Raw genomic sequence first — 19,016 nt, 5'->3', positions numbered from 1 at the left:
CACTCCCGTTTAGGCAGGTGCCACGAGGTTTCTATGCCTGGAGCGCTCAGTCCAGCAGCTCCTCCGCCAAGCGATAGAGGAACCGAGAGTACCAATGCATGCCAGTTGGCTGGACGGCCCCCCCCGGAAGCAGCGCCCCCAGCGCGTGCAGCAGGCGCAGAGGAGCAAAGGCGCGGTGCGCCCACTGGTGACTCTCCAGAACCGCGTAGCACGAGGCCAGGACATCATTGACCAGCAGCGTCCCGTGCGCTGTGAGCGGTGCGAACACGCCCACGGCTTCCTCCCGCGCCACTCGGGCCACGCGCGCAGGCCGAAGGGCGTCCCCACCTGGCGCCAGCACCGAGTCCCCAGCGCGCAGCCGGCGCGCGAACACCGGTGCAAAGTCGCCTGGCTCGGGCGCGGGCCCTCGAGCGGCGAACACCAGGTGCCAGGGAGTGAGCAACAGCTTGCGCGGGGGCCGCTCGGTCTCCACAGCCACGAAAGAGGCCCGGCGCTGCAAGTCCCGGTCCAGGAAGAGCAGCACGGGCGTGGGCACCACCCGGCCTGCCGCGTCTGCCGCCAGCACCCAGTCACCGCGGTGCAGTTCCCGCAGCCCCTTCCGCTCGCCGCTCCGCAGGCGCACGGTGGCATTTCCCGGAAAGCAGCCGCCTGCCCTGACCGCCAGTGAGTTATCTGGAGGGGACAAGCAGAGAGATGATGAATGGAGACCAGTTCTAGAATGTTAGTACAGATTGTCAAAGACGTGGGTCAAGCCCAGCGCAGACCTCACCAGTCCCGGAACAACATGCAAGTTCCAATGGATCTGGTCCTAACCTGAGCAGAAATGGAAGGGGGGTTTACAACACTAACGTCCGTGTGGTGTCCCCTAGAGTCGCAACAGGGCTGTGCACCCTCAGTTTCCCGGAGGGACCTCACCACCCACCCCATACTGTACCGGCTTTGACAGACACGTGGACGTGGTTGCGGGACTCGTAATAGACCCAGTCGAAGCCGGCTTCCACTGCCAGGCGCGCCAGCAACCCATACTTATTGCGGTCGCGGTCGGACGTGGTGATATCCAGGGCACGTCCTTCGTAGTGAAGTGAGTCCTGAGCGTGGTGGCCGTCCTCGTCCCAGCCCTCGGTCACCCGTAGGCGCACTCCGGGCCACATGTTCATCACCGCAATGGCCAGCGCGTTCACGCGCTCTTTACAACGCTGGCGGGGAATAAAGGAGTCAGTCTCCTCGGTACCACTACCACCAGCATGGGGGCTAAAGCGACCTGGACGGGCGGGTTAATTCTTCGTTTTCCCGACACCCCTCCAGTCCCTCCCAGATTTTGAGTGTCCTGAGGAAGTGAGAATCTGAATGGGTGTAGTCGCTAATCTATGCTCTCCAGAGCGTCGTTGGCGAACTGTGGGGTCACCCCTGAGATCAAGAGGGAGCGCCCAAACCTAGTTCTTTCCCCCACTTTTAATTTCCGCCCCTCATCCCTAGTTGTTCTGGGACCTCAGTTCAACCTGGGAGAGGGCAAGAGTGGAAAGAGCGGGTGTAAGCTTGGTCAGGGAGGGGTTGAGCAGCCCGGCTCCGCGAGAGGAGCCCCTGTTTTGGCCTGGACCCCGCCCCAAGCCCCGGCTGCCCTCCCTCAGCCTGATTCATCTTTTGTTTCGTTGCCTTCCCTGGCACCGGGCATCGCTTCCTTCCTTCCTTCCTCCTCCTCCTTTCAGCCCCTAGCATTAACCCTTTCGTGGTGCGAGTGCCCCCCGACAGAGGTGCCCAAGCGGAGCCGTGCGGGGTCTAGGCTGCTGGAAAAAGGGTTGGGGTGGCGGGGGCTGCACGAAGTACAATGGCCATTCTCCCGGATGACTTAACCGAGCGAGAATCCCGGGCCGAGGCCGGGGACGCGCCGGGAGAAGCGGACTCAGCAGCTCCATCCACAAAGGCGCTTTTCAGCCGCCCCGGCTCAGGGAGAGGAAAGGGCAGAAAGCCGCGCCCCCCATCCCTGCTCCGGCCCGCCGGGTCCCCTCCCCCAGCGCGGCCAGCCCTCCCAGTTCCAGCTCAGGCTCCGCCAGCCCTGAGAGCCCCCCATCTCTCCGTCTCTGCTCCGGAGGCAGCGCAGAAAGGCGTGGGAGTAACACCTGAGAATAACGCGAGCAGCCCTTGCGCGGATCTGGGGGGCCCCCTGCAGGGTGGGAGTGGAGAGGAGGAAAAGCAGCAGCGGCTGGAAGCCTGCGCCGGGGGAGTGAGACCACGGTTATCTCGGCCGCTCCAGTCTGGGAGCCGGAGACCTTGGCGCGCACCACAGCACGGACCTCGCGGGAGGAGGCACAGAGAGGACAGCTTCCTTTTCTTCTCTCCGCTCTGACCTCTCCTCGGACTTGGTTTTCTCCTAACTGCCAGAGGGACGTTTCCCCCCTGCCCTTCTTCCCGAGTCTTCTACACCTCCGCAGGGTTGGAGAGGAGGGGAGGGGGAAGACAGGAAAAGTGGTAACTCCTTCCAACTTTTTGTCGTTTTGTCCCCTAAGGAGGCCCTGAGGCCTTGACCTGCGGGGGCAGCAGCCCAGTGCAGAGCCAACTCAATGGAGGCCTTTTGCAGCCAGGGTGTGGGAGATAAGCAGGACCGAGGGGGGTTCCCAGGCCTGTCAGAGCCTCTCCTGGGCCTATCCCTTGTTCTGCCCCCTCTGCTGCAGGTGGAAACCAGAGGAAAGGGCCAGGATATTCCATCCCTGGCCAGGAGGGAAGGAGTATCCCCTTCCCAATCTCTGGGTAGGAGGAATGCTTCAGGGCAAGAGCAAGAAGGAATTCTTTCTCCCCTGGACAGGTTTTCCTAACAAAGTAACCTGGAAAACTATGGCAGTTAATCAGAGGAAATCCGTACCCCTCCCTCTCCCCCCCACCTCCCCACTCCATACACAATTAGGTGGTGTAATGGAAAGTGTATAGGACTTAGAGTCAGGAGTCCTGAATTCTAGTCCCAGGCATGCCACTAATTAGTTGCAAGATTTTGATTAAATCACTTTTCCTCCTGGGGCCCAGCTCTCAGATGTAAAAATCGGAGTGGGGGGGGGGTGGAAGAATGTGACCTCCAAGTTTCCTTCCAGCTCTGACATTTGAGATCACAGAGCAGAGGTGGTCCTTCACACCTCACCCTAGGTTGGTTAGGTTCTGGTTTGCAGCAGATGCTTAATACACAGTAGTTGAATTCATTTTAACCCTTTAATTCCAAGGAAAGTCCCTGAGCTATGCTGAGTTTGAGGGACACAGGAACCCTATGATTCTCAGGTGGGCCCATCTGTTCTTCCCATCAAAGATCACTTTTCACTCCAGAACAGTCGTTTAGACTCTAGAATAGCTTTACTTGGTTCTGGGATGCCTCCCCCGCACCAAAGACAATTCTTGCCCAGCCCCTCCTCAGGTAGATGGCCTGATGACCTGACCCTTGGTCACCCCTTTCCCAGCCCCTTCAGTCTCTTGGGCCCACAGAGCTTTAACACAATCAGGTCAGGAGCCAGGCTAAGGGTAGAGCTTTCTGTCTGCTGCCTAGCCAGCTCCTGGCCCCCAGCTCACCCCAGCCCTTCCTGCCTGGCTCGGTAGCTGACCCCCGGTCCACGCCTCAGCCATTTCCCGTCTCGCCTGCCGCCATCCTCCTTTCCCCGCCCTCCCTGTCTCTCCCAGCTTCACTCTCACTAGTCCCTTCTCCCCCTCCCCATGCAGCCTCTCCCTGGATCCCTCCTGATCACTCAGTACAGCCAGCAGAGGTGTGTGTGTGTGAGTGTGTGTGTTTTGGTGGGGGGGGGGCGGGTGAGGGGTGAGGAGTGTAGGTAGGTCCTTGAGATCAAGGTCTCTATAGATGAAGTCCAGCTCACACCATCCCCCGTCCCCTCCGCCAGCTGCCGGAGGAGAGCAGAGAAATTGGCGGTGCCCTCGAGCAGGTGGGGAGAGGCCTTCCTTACCTCGGTCATCAAGCGGTCTGCACCACTGTTCTCCTCATCCTTGAAGATGATGTCGGGGTTGTAGTTAGGCACCAGGTCCCGGAAGCGCTCAGAGCCTCTTGTCACCCTCCCCTCGGCCGGCCCACTGGCGCCCAGGGTCCGCTCGGGCACGCTGGGCACAAATTGCTTGTAGAGCAGCGGCACGAGCTGCTTGCGCACGTAGCGGCGCCGGCCAACCGGCCCCCGGCCCGGCCCGCAGCTCTGGGCCGGCAGCGCCAGAAGTGCCAAGCAGCACAGGGGCACCAGACTGGCCGGCAGCGCCATGGATGCAGCGGACTCGGGCCAAAAGGGAACGTTCTTGTCCTCACCAGCTCGCTCGTCAGTTGGGCATCTCCCCCTGCACCAGAGAGCGCAGCAGGCAGAGCTGCCCCCAGAGTGCCCTAGAGCTCTTGTGGCTCAGCACACCTGGCTGCCGCTAGCTCTGCCTACATACCCCCGGGGGGTCTGGAACCTGCTACTGACCGGCCATCATAGCAAGGAAGGGGGGTCGTGGGTAAGTGCCAACCCTGCCGGGCTCTGCCGTCAGGCTCCGGCTCTGCCAGAACGCCGGGGCTCCGCCTTAAGTGGCCCCTGGCCCCGCCCCCCGCCCTTCTCCCAGGACCGTCCCGCCCCCTACCACCGGGGCGGGGGCTCTAGTCGGCCACCGCTGGTCCACTTCGTTTCCACCCTGGAAACCAGGCAGGCACCTGCCTAGGAAATTGTAACAGCTGTACAGTCCTTGGCTGCCTGGATAAGCATCCCTCTACCTCTAAGCCTATGTGTGGCACCAAACCACCCTCTGATACTCGAATTGGATCTTTGCTCTCCCCAAGCCTACCCTGGCAGGCCATGTCCCCCGCTATCACCTAGGAGCTATGGGATCCAATTTCTGCCCAAGGCCAGCCAAGCCCTTTGGGCACACAACCAGAGCCTCCCTTCTGTGGTCCTCCCCCAACCTCCCCCACTTCCATCTCTCCTCCTTAGCAGTAACCAAGACTGGAAGGGCTGGATACCAGGGAACCATTTTCCCTGGTAGCTTTGCAGTCTTCTGCTGGGAGCTTCCCCAGAATCAGGAACAGAGCTTCATAGCTATAGTCTGGTTTAGGACTTCAAACTTTTGTCCCCTCTCTTATCCTTGCCAAACACCCAACTTGTGGATTGGAAACTGCTGGAGGGCAGTGGGTACTTAAAGTCATAGTCTCTAACAGGCTAATGATCTCTTCCCTTTACCCTCCATCTAGTCACCTCTTTATCTTTCTCCCTCTCTGCACCCCCTGGAGCCATTCGGGTCTCATCTCAGAGGCTTTGAGCCTGCAACAACACTTCACCCATTAATCTACTATCGTTTAGAAATCTTTCTCTAAGAAACCTTCCCTGATGTCCTGACACTGGACCTCTCTGTTTCCTTGAGAACCAGTAATTAACTGCCATCCATTGTGGTATGGTATTAAAATTATGTCACACTTACTACACAAAGCAGTTCTTAAGCACACACTTAAACACAATCTTAGCTGAGCACCTGGCTTATAGTAGGGTGCTCAGCAAGTATTTGTGGCAACTACACTCTTTTTTTTTCTTTGTATTCCATACTCACTCCTCACTCAGCTCCATGGCTAGCATTCACAGTAACTTTGTGTACATTAGAAAAAAGCAGCCCTTCCTCAAGCCACCTGATCGCCATTTGCAAGAAAAGTCATAGTAACTATACATACAGTGACTGTGAGGTGAATGGTGCCCCTAGAAGTTGTGCAATGTACAATCTACATAACCATGAGGGGAAACTTTGCCTCTACCCCCAACATAGCAGGGGGGCTTGCAGAGTATTCAAGGCACTGATAGCCTCTGGAAAGATGGAGTTAGGTTCTTCTCTGAGAATCATAAACCCTTGTCAGGCAGCCACTTCTTTTACTCTACATCCAATAGGCAGGTCAAGGAGGAAAGGGCTGGTGTAGGGGGGAAGGGGATATTATATAGGGGGATGTTATCCCATTCCTACACTGATGCCCACCTACCCCCAATAACCAAGGCACAGAAATAAGGCCTGGGCATAGGGAAAAGTCAGGTGACCAGCCAGCTTTAAGGAAGGCTAAGGGAGGAGGAGCTTCCCACTGCCTAATTGTATGGTCTAACACCAGACCCAAGTCCCCAAAGGTCACTGAGGATGCGGATGGAGGGGAAGGGAAAGGATGGTTGGAAGGACCCCTCTGTTTCTCTCTGTAGACTCAGGACTGGTGGGAGCAAAGCTGTTCAAACAGACACAGAGACAGGCCCTTTAAAAAACCAAAGCAAACCCTGGGATCAACTTTATTGCTGATGGTTGTGGTCTCTTCCTCCCTATGCCCCCGTCTCTCCAGTGGTCCATAGCTCTTCCAGGATAGCACAGGGCTTTGGCTCTGCTGGGCCAGAGGCAAGGGAGACAATCTGCCTCCCAAGTCTGCCCCTAGCTCAGTCCCTCCCCTGCCCCCACCCCACCCTATTGCACATCAAATCATGTAAACATGGCTATGGGCATGGCCCGGAACAGCAGTGAGGCAGATTGACGTGTAAACGAATTTGGGACCAGGAGCCAGGCCCAGTCACCCAGCCCCACCTCACGCTGGGGCCCACAGTTAAATCTGGAAAAGCAGGGGGGCCTGGTCCCAAACTCTGGCTCAGATGATGCAACAGTGCAGACAGCTCAGCTCCCCTCTTCCACCCACCCTCTCAGATTCCAGGTCCTGAGGTCCACCCACCCCTGGGCACCCCTCCAGGCGTGGGCAGCAGATGGCAGTGTCCAGTTTTCTCCCTCCCATCCCCAGCTGGAGGTCACTGGTGCTGGGTCTTCCTAGATGCCCGGGGGAAACCGGAGACCGGCAACGGCAGTCTGTCCAGCCCTGCGGAAGAGGCAGGGTGGGCTGTCAAAAGCGGGGTATAGGTTCAGTCCTCAGGGATAAGACAACCAAGCCACAGAATGGGTGGATGAGGTATGCTGCAAACAAAGCAGACAGCATGCCATCTCCCCTGTTGGGATGACCACTGTTCCAGAGGGCTCCACCCCACAACCACCCTACCAGCCTCACCCCCACTCCCTCTCACCAAAGGCTCGGATCAGCTCTGCCCGCACAGCTGCGGTGAAGGTTTTCACCAAACAGAGAGTGGTGAGGCCCGCGAAGGCTGCGTTGTAGAGGAACACGATGTAGAAATTGCCCAGCCAGTTGAAGCGTCCAAAGTCACCCAGAAGGTCCAAACGAGTGAGCCCTGAAGTACAAAGGCCAGGATGGGAGGTAGGCTCCCCAACCCTTCCCTGGCTCAGAGCCCAGCTTTCTGCTGCCTCCTGGTGGCCACATCTCAACACTGCAACTGATAGGTTGGCTTCTATTCATTAGTTATTCCTGTCTCCCAAGCTCTGTCTCAGGGACAGTTCAGGGCTGTTGAAGAAAGTGTCAGCAGCTAGGCTTGCTTTAACTTCCCTTCCAGAGTTTGGCATCTTCTCCTCCCATGGGGGGTCCCCTCTGGCTCCAGGAGTCCTGAGGAGCATCCTGGGCCTGCTACTTGTTCCTGGGCCAGGAGCCAACAAGCAGGTCACCAAATGTTTTTTTTAGTAGACAGAGCAGTGCGGAGGCTAAGAGCTCTGACTCTGATCATGGCTGCTTTGGTTCATATCCGAACTCCACCCTATCTAACTGTGTGATCTGGGGCAAACTCCTTAAACATCTGTGCCTCAGTTTCTTCAACTATAAAGTAGAGAAAATAATGGGACTGTGAGAATTAAATGAGACAACACACATAAAGCACTATATGTGCCAGGCACTATTCCAACACTTACCGAGCCCCTAACAATAATAATATAATCATCATAAATTTAAATTCTGGAGCCCTGCCCCCCCCCACCTTAAAAAATATTCCTACCAGCATCCAACCTAAAGGAACTAACTGGTGGACTCACAGGCCAAGTTTCCTAAATCGCCATGGCATAAGTACAAATGGTAGAGTAGAGAGAATATGAACTTAAGAATCAAATAGAACTGATTTAAATACTAAATCATGTACAGTATATGGATGATGATGGCGGGGAGGTGGGGAACCTATGCAACTCCCCTACTACCTTGGGTGAACCAGTTACACTTTTGAACATTTTCACCAGGTAATGCTAGATCATAGCTAAAGATGGGAGAAGAATTGAGCATGTTATTTGATGCCCAGCGTGTAGAAAAAGCACTGGACTGGGGTTCAGGAGACAGAGGTTCTAGCCTGACTTGGCTTTGCTTCAAACTAGCTGTATAACTCTGGGTAAATCAATTAGCTTTTCTGTTTCTCATTTTTTTTCTTTTTTTTTTTTATCTTAGTTTGGCCACGCAGCGCGGCAAGCCAGGATCTTATTTCCCTGACCAGGGATGGAACCCGCACCCCCTGAAGTGGAAGTGCGGAGTCTTAACCGCTGGACCGCCGGTAAAGTCCCTGTTTTTCGTGTTTTAAATGAGAATGTTGGGACTTCCCTGGCGGTCCAGTGGTTAAGACTCCGTGCTTCCACTGCAGGGGGCGAGGGTTGATCCCTCATGCCACAGAAAAAGAAAGAACTGTTTATCAGATGATCCACCGCAAAAGAAGATTTGGGGGAAAGTGGTGCTTCTCCACCAAAAAAAAAAATGGAAGTAAGTAGGGGAGGCTGTGGGATGGATGTAGCAAATGGAAAAAGTATGAGCTTTGAAGCAACACTACTCTGAAGCTCAGCATAGCATTTGATAGAACCTCTGTTTCTCCATCTGTATAATGGAGATAACCCCTCCTCATAGGTTTGTTGTGGGAATTAGAGAGAGCATGAATATAAAGTGTCTGCTTAGTACCAGTAGGTACTCAAAAAAAGCCAATTCTCTTACCTCCTTTTGCTACTTACCCAGGGTTCGAGAGAAGACAGGAAGTGCTGAGCTTAGGACCAGGAGACAGACACAGTTCCCAATTATCTGGGTGGGAGTAAGGAAAGGGCAGGTCAGGGTAGCAGAGCTGCCAGCACCTAGTGTCCAGGCACTCCCCCCAGGCCAGCTACCTGTGTCATGGCTGTGTCATGCCATCTGGGCCGCAGTCCCCAGAAGAGTGGAGAGCTGTAGAATCCCACGACCGAGGAAACCATCAGGTAACTGTCACTGGGTTAGGGAAGAACTGCTCTGCTCCCAAGGATTAATGCCTCATCTCAAAGGGAACAGACCTCTCTCCCCCAGCGCTCCTTTCAAATCAAGTCTTTTCCTTCTTTCTGAACCCCGGGGTAGCCAAGTCTCGCCCCCTTCCCTATCACTCCCACTGTAGCTCTGCCCAGCAACCCAGAGGAGACAGGTTTGGTGAAGAGAGGCAACGGTGGGTTTCCAGAAAGATACAAGATGAGTACAACCTGAACGACGGCACCAAAGGAGCCCAGCTTGGAGAAGGAGACCTGGCCCAGGGAGGCACCCTGAGAGATGGAGCAGTGTCACTGTGCAGCACACCCCACCATCATCAATGCCACCTGCACCCAGCCTACCCTCTGGCCTCAGCTTCTGCCCCCTCACCCGGCCTTTCTTAGGCCCTCCCCAAAAGATACGGTGAGAGGGCAGCCCAGTACCTGCATGCCCCGGGGCATGGCAGCCTCATCGATGAGCAGCTCCAGGATGTGGATGGCCACAATGAGCACAGACAGACCCTGTGTGAGGCAAGGTCATGGACTCCCATCCCTGTCCCAGCCCACAGTTGTATCCAGAGTTGAATGTTAAGAGCAGACACTCTGGTCCAACATTTTCAGTTTCCAGTTAGCTGTGTGGGACCTCCTGAAGGCTGATGCTAGCAACAGAGCACTTTTGAGGGTATCGTAAGATGTACCCTCTCCAGATGGAAGGATTGCAAAAAGGCCAAATAGAAAAATATACCTCTTCCTCCAGACAAATAAGACTTACTCCCAAGTCCAGGATGTAGCAAATGAGGGGATGGACTGGATTTCGACCCTTATTTTCACCCCAGAACAAATCTGCATAACTGCTTAGGCCCTGCGTGGCCTTGGGCAAACTCCTTAACTTCTCAGTTTCGTCATCTACAAAATGGGAACTGATGTGCTCAGCACAAGGCGGGACACAAAGTAGATACTCGTTGAGAGGCAACTACTATTATTGATGATAACCAGGTCCTTGCATCTCCTCCCTGCTCCCTGAGAAGGCCTAAGGTACTCAAGGGCCTACTACCTCCCACCCCCACCAAGGCTGGTATCCGTACCGTCAGTACCAGCAAGCACAGCATGGCCAGCGGGTAGCCCAGGTTCCGCTGCCAGGCTGAAGCCTTCCGCCGCTTCTCTGTGCAGGGATGGGAAGCAGTTAGCAAGGGCCTAGAATGAGGCGCTATTCTCCTTGGGGAAAGCAGGCATCCCAGTGCCTACCAACCCACATACCCAGCAGGACCCTCTGTGTCTGCAGAGCTAGGACCTGTCTGTGCAGCAGTTCCATGTCCAAGGGCAGCCAGCAGGAAGTGGGATCTGAGGGCAGAGAAGACGGTGCTGTCCCCAAGTCCTGCACAGGCCCTGCCCAAGCCACGCTCACCATCCCAACTGGGAAGAGCTGCGTCTCACTGCAAATCCTGCGGGTCAAAGCTGCCTCCTCAAAGGCTGAGCAGTGCAGCTGCTCCTCCAGGTCCTCCAGCAGCTGTGGGCGGGGGAAAGGGAGGGATGGACTGTCAGAGGCTCCCTGATCCCAAAGGCCCCAGGAGAACCCTGCTCATCTCAGGGCTCCTTTGTCCTATTCCTTCCCCTACCCTCATTCACCACCCTGTGGCCAGCAACTTTATCCAGTCCCTCCCAACTGCCTTGTGTTCTGCTTTGTATGTCTGGTGACCAGCTCCAGGCGATGAGGGTCAAGGATACAGGAGCCAGCAAAGGCTGTGGCCCTCTGCAAGGTGTGCACTGCACAACTGTAGGGTTGCTTCATTGTTTGGCTCCAGCTTTGCAGGAAGCCCGCCTTGCAGGATCAAAGGACAAGGAGCACTACATACCCGGGGCTTGACCAGCAGCTTCCCAGTGACCGAAAACATGCGGGCGAGACCTAGCGGAGTGCACACTGTGGGGACAGGAGCCAGTCACCTGCCAGACCCTTCTCTCTACCGCTTCCCCTACCCACCCTTCCATTCCGTCTTCCACCCTGGTTGCTCTGGCCTGAGGACCTTGCCCATTCCCTCCCAGGTCCTGAACACTCACCCAGGAGCAGCAGGACCCCGAGGAAGGAGATGCAGGAGTAGAGGTAGGGGAGGTAGTACTCCCAGAAGTCTAAGGGTAAAAAAAAGTACATCAGCCCGTCTCTCTCTCCTCCTGCTTACTGGGGGATGACAGGCCTCAGAGTCTAGGCAAAGGCACAAGACAAAAGCCTATAGGGGTTAGGCAAGTAATGTAAATGAGGAAAGCTGGCCAGCAGAAGAGGGAGTGGCAGAGACCATAGCAAACTGGAGATCCTAAGCCCTATCTACAGGGCACAACCACTATTTGGCCCAAGTCACTGGGGCCTAGTGTGGCCAGATCCTCAACCTTGTCAAGCAAAGCCAGAAACCTGGATATTAATGTCAAATCTCCCCGTTTCAATGGACTCACATTTTTTTTAATCATTGCCTGGGCCCAATGGAACACTTGTACAGGTTGGATTTGGCCTGAAATCCATCAGTTTGAAACTTTAGTCTCAGGGAGAAGGTCCCAAACTTCTCCACTTTAGAGGAATACAGTTGGTCCAGGCAAGGGAACATCAGCCAGCTGAAGAGTCACCCAGCCTGGAGGGTGGGGAGGAAGCTGGCCTTCTCACCATAGAGGGACTCCCTGCTGGCCTTATTGTTGTCCACGATGGCTGACGCCACCCACACCATTCCCAGCACCAGCAGAGTGAGGAGCATCAGCATCACCACCGTCTCGTAGACCCGGGCCAGGACACCCTACAGGAGGAGGCAGTAGGTGGGGGGGGGGGGCGGGGGGGCAGTGTGGGGAAGGAAGGAGATGGCAGAGATGGCAGCTTGGCTGGGGAACCAGAGAGGACCGGATTCAGGAGGCAGGGGAGGGCGTTTCCCTCTTATTCTGCTAAGTCACTCTGTCCTCCTACCCCACAGTCCGGGACCACTCCCTCTACTGGATATTCTTCATTTGCAATCCCCCTCCCCAGATCCCTTCTCCATCCTTATCTTGCCCTGGGAGGCTGACCCCGAGGTCTGTGTCACGTAAGCTCTTTGCCCTCTGGTTTCCTGTTCACCTTGCCCAATGGGAAGGGCTGGCAGGAGAGTGGAAGGTAGGAAGAGAAAGAGTCCAGGGTATTTTTTTGTGCTTCCTCCCACCTTGGGCACCTTTGACACTAGCTCCTCTCCTGGGTGGCCACACTTCCCCAGCTTCCACTATCAGTGGGTTCCAGAAATTATTTCTTCCTTTGGCTCCCACAGGCTTAGGGGTGGTAATGACTTCCTGTTGTCACTAGTGCCTCAAGCTCCTTAATGCTGATTAAACCTCTGCAAATAGTCTCTTCATTAAAATCTCTTCAGTTGAACCATCTCAGTGGACTTCTGTCTCCTGTCTGCACAGATTGATTGATACATTCCCTCACTCACCTTTTTGGAGCCAGCGAAGCCCTCAGACTCAGTGAAGAAATATGCAAAGGGCATGAGGAAGATGAGGGACAAGTTGGAGAAGAGGAAAACGAGGTTCCAGAGGCCTAGAGCAAAAAAGGAGAAGCAGAGATGGTCATTAAGGGGGGACCCCAACCCACTGGGGACTGACCATGTGGCAGGGAAGGCGGGAGGGATGGGGTGCTCTATGACTGATTAGCCCCAGGCTGTCTGTGTCTGCCCTACCCTATCTGCTCCCCATCCCCACCCTCAGCTGCAACCAGGATCGATGTACCATGGATGAGGGAGCCGTTGAGCCACTGGATGTAGTAGTTCCGAGGCAGTGAGAGCAGCACCTCGTTGCTGATGATGGAGAAGGGCAGGAGCAGGACAGCACCCAGGGCGACTGCCAGGGTGAAGGTGCACAGCTCGAGCCTGGGCAGAGAAGGGGTAGTGCCTCTGATTAGCTCAGACACTCACTTCCCTGGGCCCAAGAAGCCCCATTTGTCCCCACAAGCACTTGTGACTTCTCCTAGAACCAGCTGTAGCAGTGACAGACCTAGGGAAAGAGCTGTCTAGCTGGGGCTCTACCCACTGCCTCCCCACCCTAGCCCTTACCTCCAGGAAAGCCTTGGCATGTGGGATGGGAACACCTCAGGCATTTATGGGAAACTGGTCACCTGCCATGTCACTTGCCCAGACTGCCCCCAGGAATGTGGTCCTCCCGCACTTGCCTATAGGGTGTGCCAGGCATGATGCCAAGTTAAGGGGCCTGACTTCTCTGCTCAACTCAGGGAAGTGGATTTCTGAGCTTGCCTTCTTCAGCCTGGACAGAGCAGGGTCACCCCATATGGCTAAGCCCTATGTGAAGGTACTAAGGCAAAGGGGGGACAAGGGGAGTTGAAACCCAGCTCCATAGCCAAGGCCTGTGCCCTGGGCTGCATCAGCTGAAAAGAAGGGACAATTATCTAGTTGGTCCATGGGAGGTGAGAGCGGGGGTTGCCTTTTAATCTGTTGCCTGTTGAATCAGAGGGGTCATCTCTATATTTTTCTCTTTAGGTGCTAGTGAATAATAACAGCCTAGAGTAAGGGCCATCCTCTCAGAACTAAGCATGCCCTGCCTTTGGGGGTTCCACCTTCCCCATCCCCTGCCGTTTCCATCAGTCTGTATCCCCACCCCACTCCCTCTCCAGTGGCTGCTGGGAGGTGAAGCCAAGCTGGAGCCACTTCTGGTGACTCAGGCCCGCAGAAGAGGCTTCAGAGTTCCTGGCCAAGAGGCTGCTTGAAGCTCCCGGCCTAACCAGGGAGACAGGAACAGCAGCTTTTCCAAGCATCCCCAGGATAGCGTAAAGCCAGAGGAAGCCAGAAATGGGGCGGAAGCAGAAACTCTCTCTTCTGACACCTTACTCTCCCCCAGCTCCAGGGGCCTCACTAGATCCCAGCTTCTAAAGGCTACTAGTGCCAGGTGCTGAGGCAACGACACTTACGCAATCTTGTTGACTGTAGCATCTTCATCATCCGCTACAAAAGACAGAGGCATGGGGAAGAGGCAGGCCATCAGTGTGCAGCTCTGGGAGCCATCTGTGTTGCAGTGTGCTCTCCTGCTCCCTCCTGTCTCCTGAAAGAAGGGCCTGGGCCCACTGAGGCACAGCTGGACAGGAGGCCCTGGGAGAGCTCACACTATGAACCCCACAACCTATTTTCTGGCCAGGGTGGCAGCTTAAAACTCAGTGGTCCCAGGTGGAGAGAGTATGGACCAGAAATTCCCCCACTTCCCTCCTTCCCCAGCTCTCCTCCATCATAGGTTCCTCTCTGTAAGCTGCAAATACAATGAATGACTGGTGTGTGAGGTTGGTTACATCAGCGGCTAGGTATAGCAAAGGGAAATGGCGGGGGGGGGGGCGCAGTGGGGGAGGGGAGAATCATGGAGAAAGTCCCCAGGGAAATCACACTGAGGACTAGCTGCCTTCTTGGCTGAGGGCGCAAAAAGCCGTCTGGAGGGGAGGAAAGGTTCAGGCCAGGACAGGAAGATCTGGACGGGCTGTAGCTAGGAACTGGGGTAAGTGTGTCCCTCTCCTTAACCACACAATGCCTACAGAAAGCTTTAATCTGAATGCTCTACCAAGAGAAATGTCACCATCACCAGGTCCTGGGGCCCCAGTGGTCAGGGAGGTCTCTGGTCCTGGGTATAGGAGCACTAGGAGAGGAGATGACAGAGCTTGTGCCCATGATAACATTCACCCTGCAGTTGCCTGCTTTAGGTTCACAGAGAGCTTTCACATTAGCCATCATATTTGGTCTACACAATGACAGTGGACTGGGTAGAGACTGTTAGGCTCATTTTGTAGAGGATGAAACTGAGGGTCATAAGAGTTACATTACTTGCCCTGTGGCTCTGTTAGTTGAGGGACTTCCATCTAGACTTTCCACTCTACCACCTTGTCTCTGCCTGTGGAGCGGGGGAGGCAGAAGAGGCAGAGGCTCCAGAACAGCCACCTCTCCTTTCCCAGCAGGCACCACAGGCCTCTTCCCCTGAGGCTGGTGCCATGGCAACGGGAACACTGGCAGAGGGCAGGCAGAAGGGAGGGAAGTCACAGATACCTGTGGTGAACTCAGCAGGCTTCTTGAAGTGGGTCAGGGCGATGTGGCAGAGGATGTAGAGTGTCGCAAACAGAAGTGTTGAGATCTGTGGCAGAGTGCGAGAAGAGATAAGAAGCTCTAAGCCCCACACGTTTCACAGCCCCAGTGGCCTCTCTCTTCCACAGGGACACTTTCCCAAAACTAGGCTCCATACTTCCAGGGGTTCCATCTTTCTCCCCAGTACTTCCTTCTAGTCAAGGCCTCAGGGGCCTACAAGAAGCATCAAACAGGGGCTGTCCCATGCACTTGGGAAAACAGCACCATGCCCAGCTCTACAAGGGTTTTTTCCTAGGAAAAAAAATAGTTCCAACTGAACCCTGGTTGGTAAATTGTCAGAGCAGACTCCTAGAGATGCACATATCCACACACCTGAAACAGGCCACAGAACCAGAGGGAATTTACTCCTAGCACATTATTGGAAAAGGAAGCAGGTTTGAGGGGAAGAAGGGGATGTCTGCATTGTCCTGGTGCTCCACCCCCCTCTTCCTCCACTCCCACCTTGATCCAAGCTCTAGGAGAAAATAAGGAGGAATCATGTTCCTAGTCCAACTCAGAGCTTCTACTCTGTTTATTCAGGGGCCCTGAAAGATCAGGTCTGCTCTGGGCCAAACTAGAGCCTCTTTGATGCCCTGTCCTTAATAGTAGATTTTTTTTTTTTAATTATTTAATTTATTTATTTTTGGCTGTGTTGGGTCTTCGTTTCTGTGCGAGGGCTTTCTCTAGTTGCGGCAAGCGGGGGCCACTCTTCATCGCGGTGCGCGGGCCTCTCACTATCGCAGCCTCTCTTGTTGTGGAGCACAGGTTCCAGACGCGCAGGCTCAGTAGTTGTGGCTCACGGGCCTAGTTTCTCCGTAGCATGTGGGATCTTCCCAGACCAGGGCTCGAACCCGTGTCCCCTGCATCGGCAGGCAGATTCTCAACCACTGCGCCACCAGGGAAGCCCAATAGTAGGTTTTAATTGGGGCCCCACATCTATAAAGTTTCTAGAGCTGGCATCAGCCCCTTTAAAAGCTATCAATCCCTGGTCCCTACCTAAGGTGATTTCCAACTGCAGGGTAGGCCTCAAAGGGTCTGTCCCATGCCCCTGGGTGACTAGTCCTCCAATGGACAGTTATGGCAGGACTTGGCCAGGTTATTCTACACATGCATGCATCCCTACTCTACCGCAAGTAAGCTGCTATTGCCCAGGGGAGGAGCCACTGGACAGCTTGGCTCCACAACCAGGGCCAGAGAATCTTGAGATTTTATTGTGTTTGAAGCAGGCAGGATAAGGGACTTCCCTGGTGGCGCAGTGGTTAAGAATCCGCCTGCCAATGCAGGAGACACGAGTTTGAGCCCTGCTCCGGGAAGATCCCACATGCCACGGAGCAACTAAGCCCGTGCACCACAACTACTGAGCCTGCACTCTAGAGTCTGGGAGCCACAACTACTGAGCCCACGTGCCACAACTACTGAAGCCCCGCATCTAGAGCCCATGCTCCGCAACAAAAGGAGCCACCACAATGAGAAGCCCGCGCACCGCAACAAAGAGTAGCCCCCGCTCGCCGCAAATAGAGAAAGCCCACACACAGCAATGAAGACCCAACGGAGCCAAAAATAAATATATTAAAAAAAAAAAAGAAGGCAGAATCAGTCTCATAGGTGCTCCAGTCCCCAAGAGGAGCTGACCCTACAGGGAATCTGCACACAGCTATCTATGCAAAGAGAGAAGCCATAGACCCCAGGAGAACCAAGGGTCCAGGACAAAACCGTAGCTTTTAATATCAGGGAAGTAGGGTAGAATGAGCCACTCAGATTGTAACTGCAAGATTTTTACTGCCTAGTGCTCTGCCCTGGGCTTGCTTAATAAGCAGGAAGGTGGGAGGGCTCAAAAGGTCAGACTGGAGTTCCACGCAGTTCCATGCAGTTCCAGCAGAGTCTAGGTCATTTTCTAGAGCAGGGGATTGGAGCCAGGTGGGGGAGGTACTAGAAGCCTTCAGGCTGCCCTTGGCCAGCACTGATGTCCTCAGCTAATGGGACTAAACGATGGGGGAGACAGCCAGGAGGCTGCTTCTCTGTCCAAGGTCTCATCCCTCCCTGTTCTCTAGGAATGTGGGTCTCTGGCTCTACACTGCCTCAAGGCCTGGGTGTGCCTCCACGACATGCCCAACCCTGCCATGTGGAACTCTCCACTAAGAAACACACAAGGAAAGCTTCCTGAAAGCAGATCTGGAGTTCTACACATGGACAGATATACTCCCTACTTTTCAGTCCTCACAGATAAGGGCAGACCTAGTTATGCCGTGGCTCACTTTAGCCCTCCTCCAATCTGAGGCTGCCCAGGGCAGACTAGAGCCAAGTCTGAGAAAAATGAAGGATGACCCCATCAGTGGGTTCTCCACTCACTAACTTCTATTCTTCTAAACCTTTCCCTTTCCCTTTAGTATTTGGGGGTGAGGGCTACCCTGGGGAGCTCCAAGGGAGGAGACAGAGGAGAAAGGAGAGAGATGAGAGTTCAGAGCAGGCCTGAGAAAGATGCAATCCCCTAAACTCCACTGGGTGCCCCTGGCCCAGAAGCGAGGAGTCCCTTGCTGTGTGGCAGTTTCAGCTGTTACTCTAGGTGGCAGTGAGGCTGTAAGGAAAGCAGCCAGGTGCCCTCTGTAGCACCAGGGAAAACCACTCACAGGAAATCCCTGAATGGCTGGGAAGCTAGGAAACTCGGCTTGCAGGATTTCTAACAAACACCAATAACGGGGAGGAAAAGAAGGGGAAACTTTAGTTGTTCTCCATCTCTACACAGTAGAATCCACATCATCAAGAGTACTTTCTTCTAAAGTGGGAAACCCACCAAAGTCCACTGTTCGTCTCCCCTTCATCAAACATTATTTGGGTTTGAGGGGTAAGTGCAAATAAGCCTTCCCCCAGCCAAACTCATCCCTCTCCGACCATCTGACTAAAACCGGCAGGCTCACCAGACTCCCAGACACACGAAGACCTGCACTCCGAACACGGGTGGGGGTGGGGGACAGGAGGGGGGAGGGGCGTGTAGAGTGGGAAGAACGGAAACCGATCGGCTTTGTTTATTGCGCAGCTACCCAGCTGACCCGATCTAGGGATTCGCCAGCCTGAGCACTGGTCGGACCAGGGCCCTTCGTCGTTCGCCCCTGGACCAAGCAGGGTCTGCCGGCGCTCTGAGCCCAGGTGGTCTCACTGCGACCCGGACTCTCCCTCTCCCGCGACTCCCGTTCCCCACTTGGTCCTACCCTTCCTGCCCGGGTCCCGCACTCACAATGCACTCGCGGACCCTCTCGTGGAATAGCTGCTCTCGCACGGATAGCACTTCGTGGTCAGCTGCTTCCATACTCTGCTCAGCATGACTGGGGCGGGGGTGTCTCCGGGCCCGGGGAGGACCAGCGGGGGTGAAACCGCCGCCGCCAAGCACCCGGACCCAGCGAAGGAGCCTTTTCTTGCAGCCTGTGACGGAGACTCGGGGTAATCTGGGGCTCAGATTCTGTCGTCTGGACGCCCTTCCCTTAAAGGGGCAGGCACCCGCGGGCCTCGTTTTAAAGGGCCCCGGCCCCCCGCTGCTCCCTCCCCTTTAAGGTCAAGCTTCCGTAGAGTTTCAACGCAGACACGCGCCGATAGGCACGCTAAGAGGAAGCGCAAGTCCCGGTTATATTTTACTAGAGGCAGAGTGACAACACAACGGATGGGCGGGATCATTCCAGGGAGCGGAACTCATTGGCTCCTACGGAGCTGCCGCTCTTCACTAGAGGAACGCTGATAGGCTCGCCCCGTGGAAAGAGGCGGGGTCTTTGGGGCTCACCGGTGCTCGTTCTAAAACTAAGCAACTGACTTTTTCACCTCCCGTAGTTGATAAGCAAAGAG

The 19,016-nt window shown here is 55.1% G+C and overlaps 2 protein-coding genes across 7 annotated transcripts; both read right to left on the bottom strand.

Annotated features, from left to right (window-relative positions):
- DHH (desert hedgehog signaling molecule) lies at positions 1-4,421 on the bottom strand. Its single transcript, XM_061205372.1, has 3 exons — positions 3,933-4,421; positions 935-1,196; positions 1-672 (listed from the first exon to the last, which is right to left on the bottom strand). The coding sequence occupies exons 1-3, from the start codon at positions 4,233-4,235 to the stop codon at positions 47-49; spliced, it is 1,191 nt and encodes a 396-aa protein (XP_061061355.1). The 5' UTR covers positions 4,236-4,421; the 3' UTR covers positions 1-46.
- A 1,996-nt stretch (positions 4,422-6,417) lies between these two features.
- LMBR1L (limb development membrane protein 1 like) lies at positions 6,418-18,725 on the bottom strand. 6 transcript variants are annotated; one of them, XM_061204375.1, is made up of 17 exons: positions 18,418-18,579; positions 15,111-15,195; positions 13,997-14,030; positions 12,805-12,944; positions 12,513-12,616; positions 11,726-11,852; positions 11,134-11,202; positions 10,932-10,996; positions 10,513-10,585; positions 10,336-10,419; positions 10,164-10,240; positions 9,523-9,600; positions 9,299-9,372; positions 8,974-9,064; positions 8,824-8,890; positions 7,026-7,187; positions 6,418-6,844 (listed from the first exon to the last, which is right to left on the bottom strand). In XM_061204375.1, exons 1-17 carry the CDS (start codon positions 18,487-18,489, stop codon positions 6,756-6,758), a joined length of 1,491 nt encoding a protein of 496 aa, XP_061060358.1. In that variant the 5' UTR covers positions 18,490-18,579; the 3' UTR covers positions 6,418-6,755. The 6 variants fall into 6 exon arrangements, with proteins under 6 accessions (XP_061060358.1, XP_061060359.1, XP_061060360.1 ...); XM_061204376.1 differs by having other exon boundaries at positions 6,418-6,823; XM_061204377.1 differs by having other exon boundaries at positions 10,336-10,585; positions 18,418-18,725.
- Positions 18,726-19,016: the final 291 nt, after the last annotated feature.

The sequence above is a fragment of the Eubalaena glacialis genome, chromosome 11 (assembly GCF_028564815.1).
Source record: "Eubalaena glacialis isolate mEubGla1 chromosome 11, mEubGla1.1.hap2.+ XY, whole genome shotgun sequence".
Taxonomy (NCBI): Eukaryota; Metazoa; Chordata; class Mammalia; order Artiodactyla; family Balaenidae; genus Eubalaena; species Eubalaena glacialis.
The sequence above is the reverse complement of the archived record's forward strand: the minus strand, read 5'-3'. Positions and strand labels throughout refer to the sequence as shown.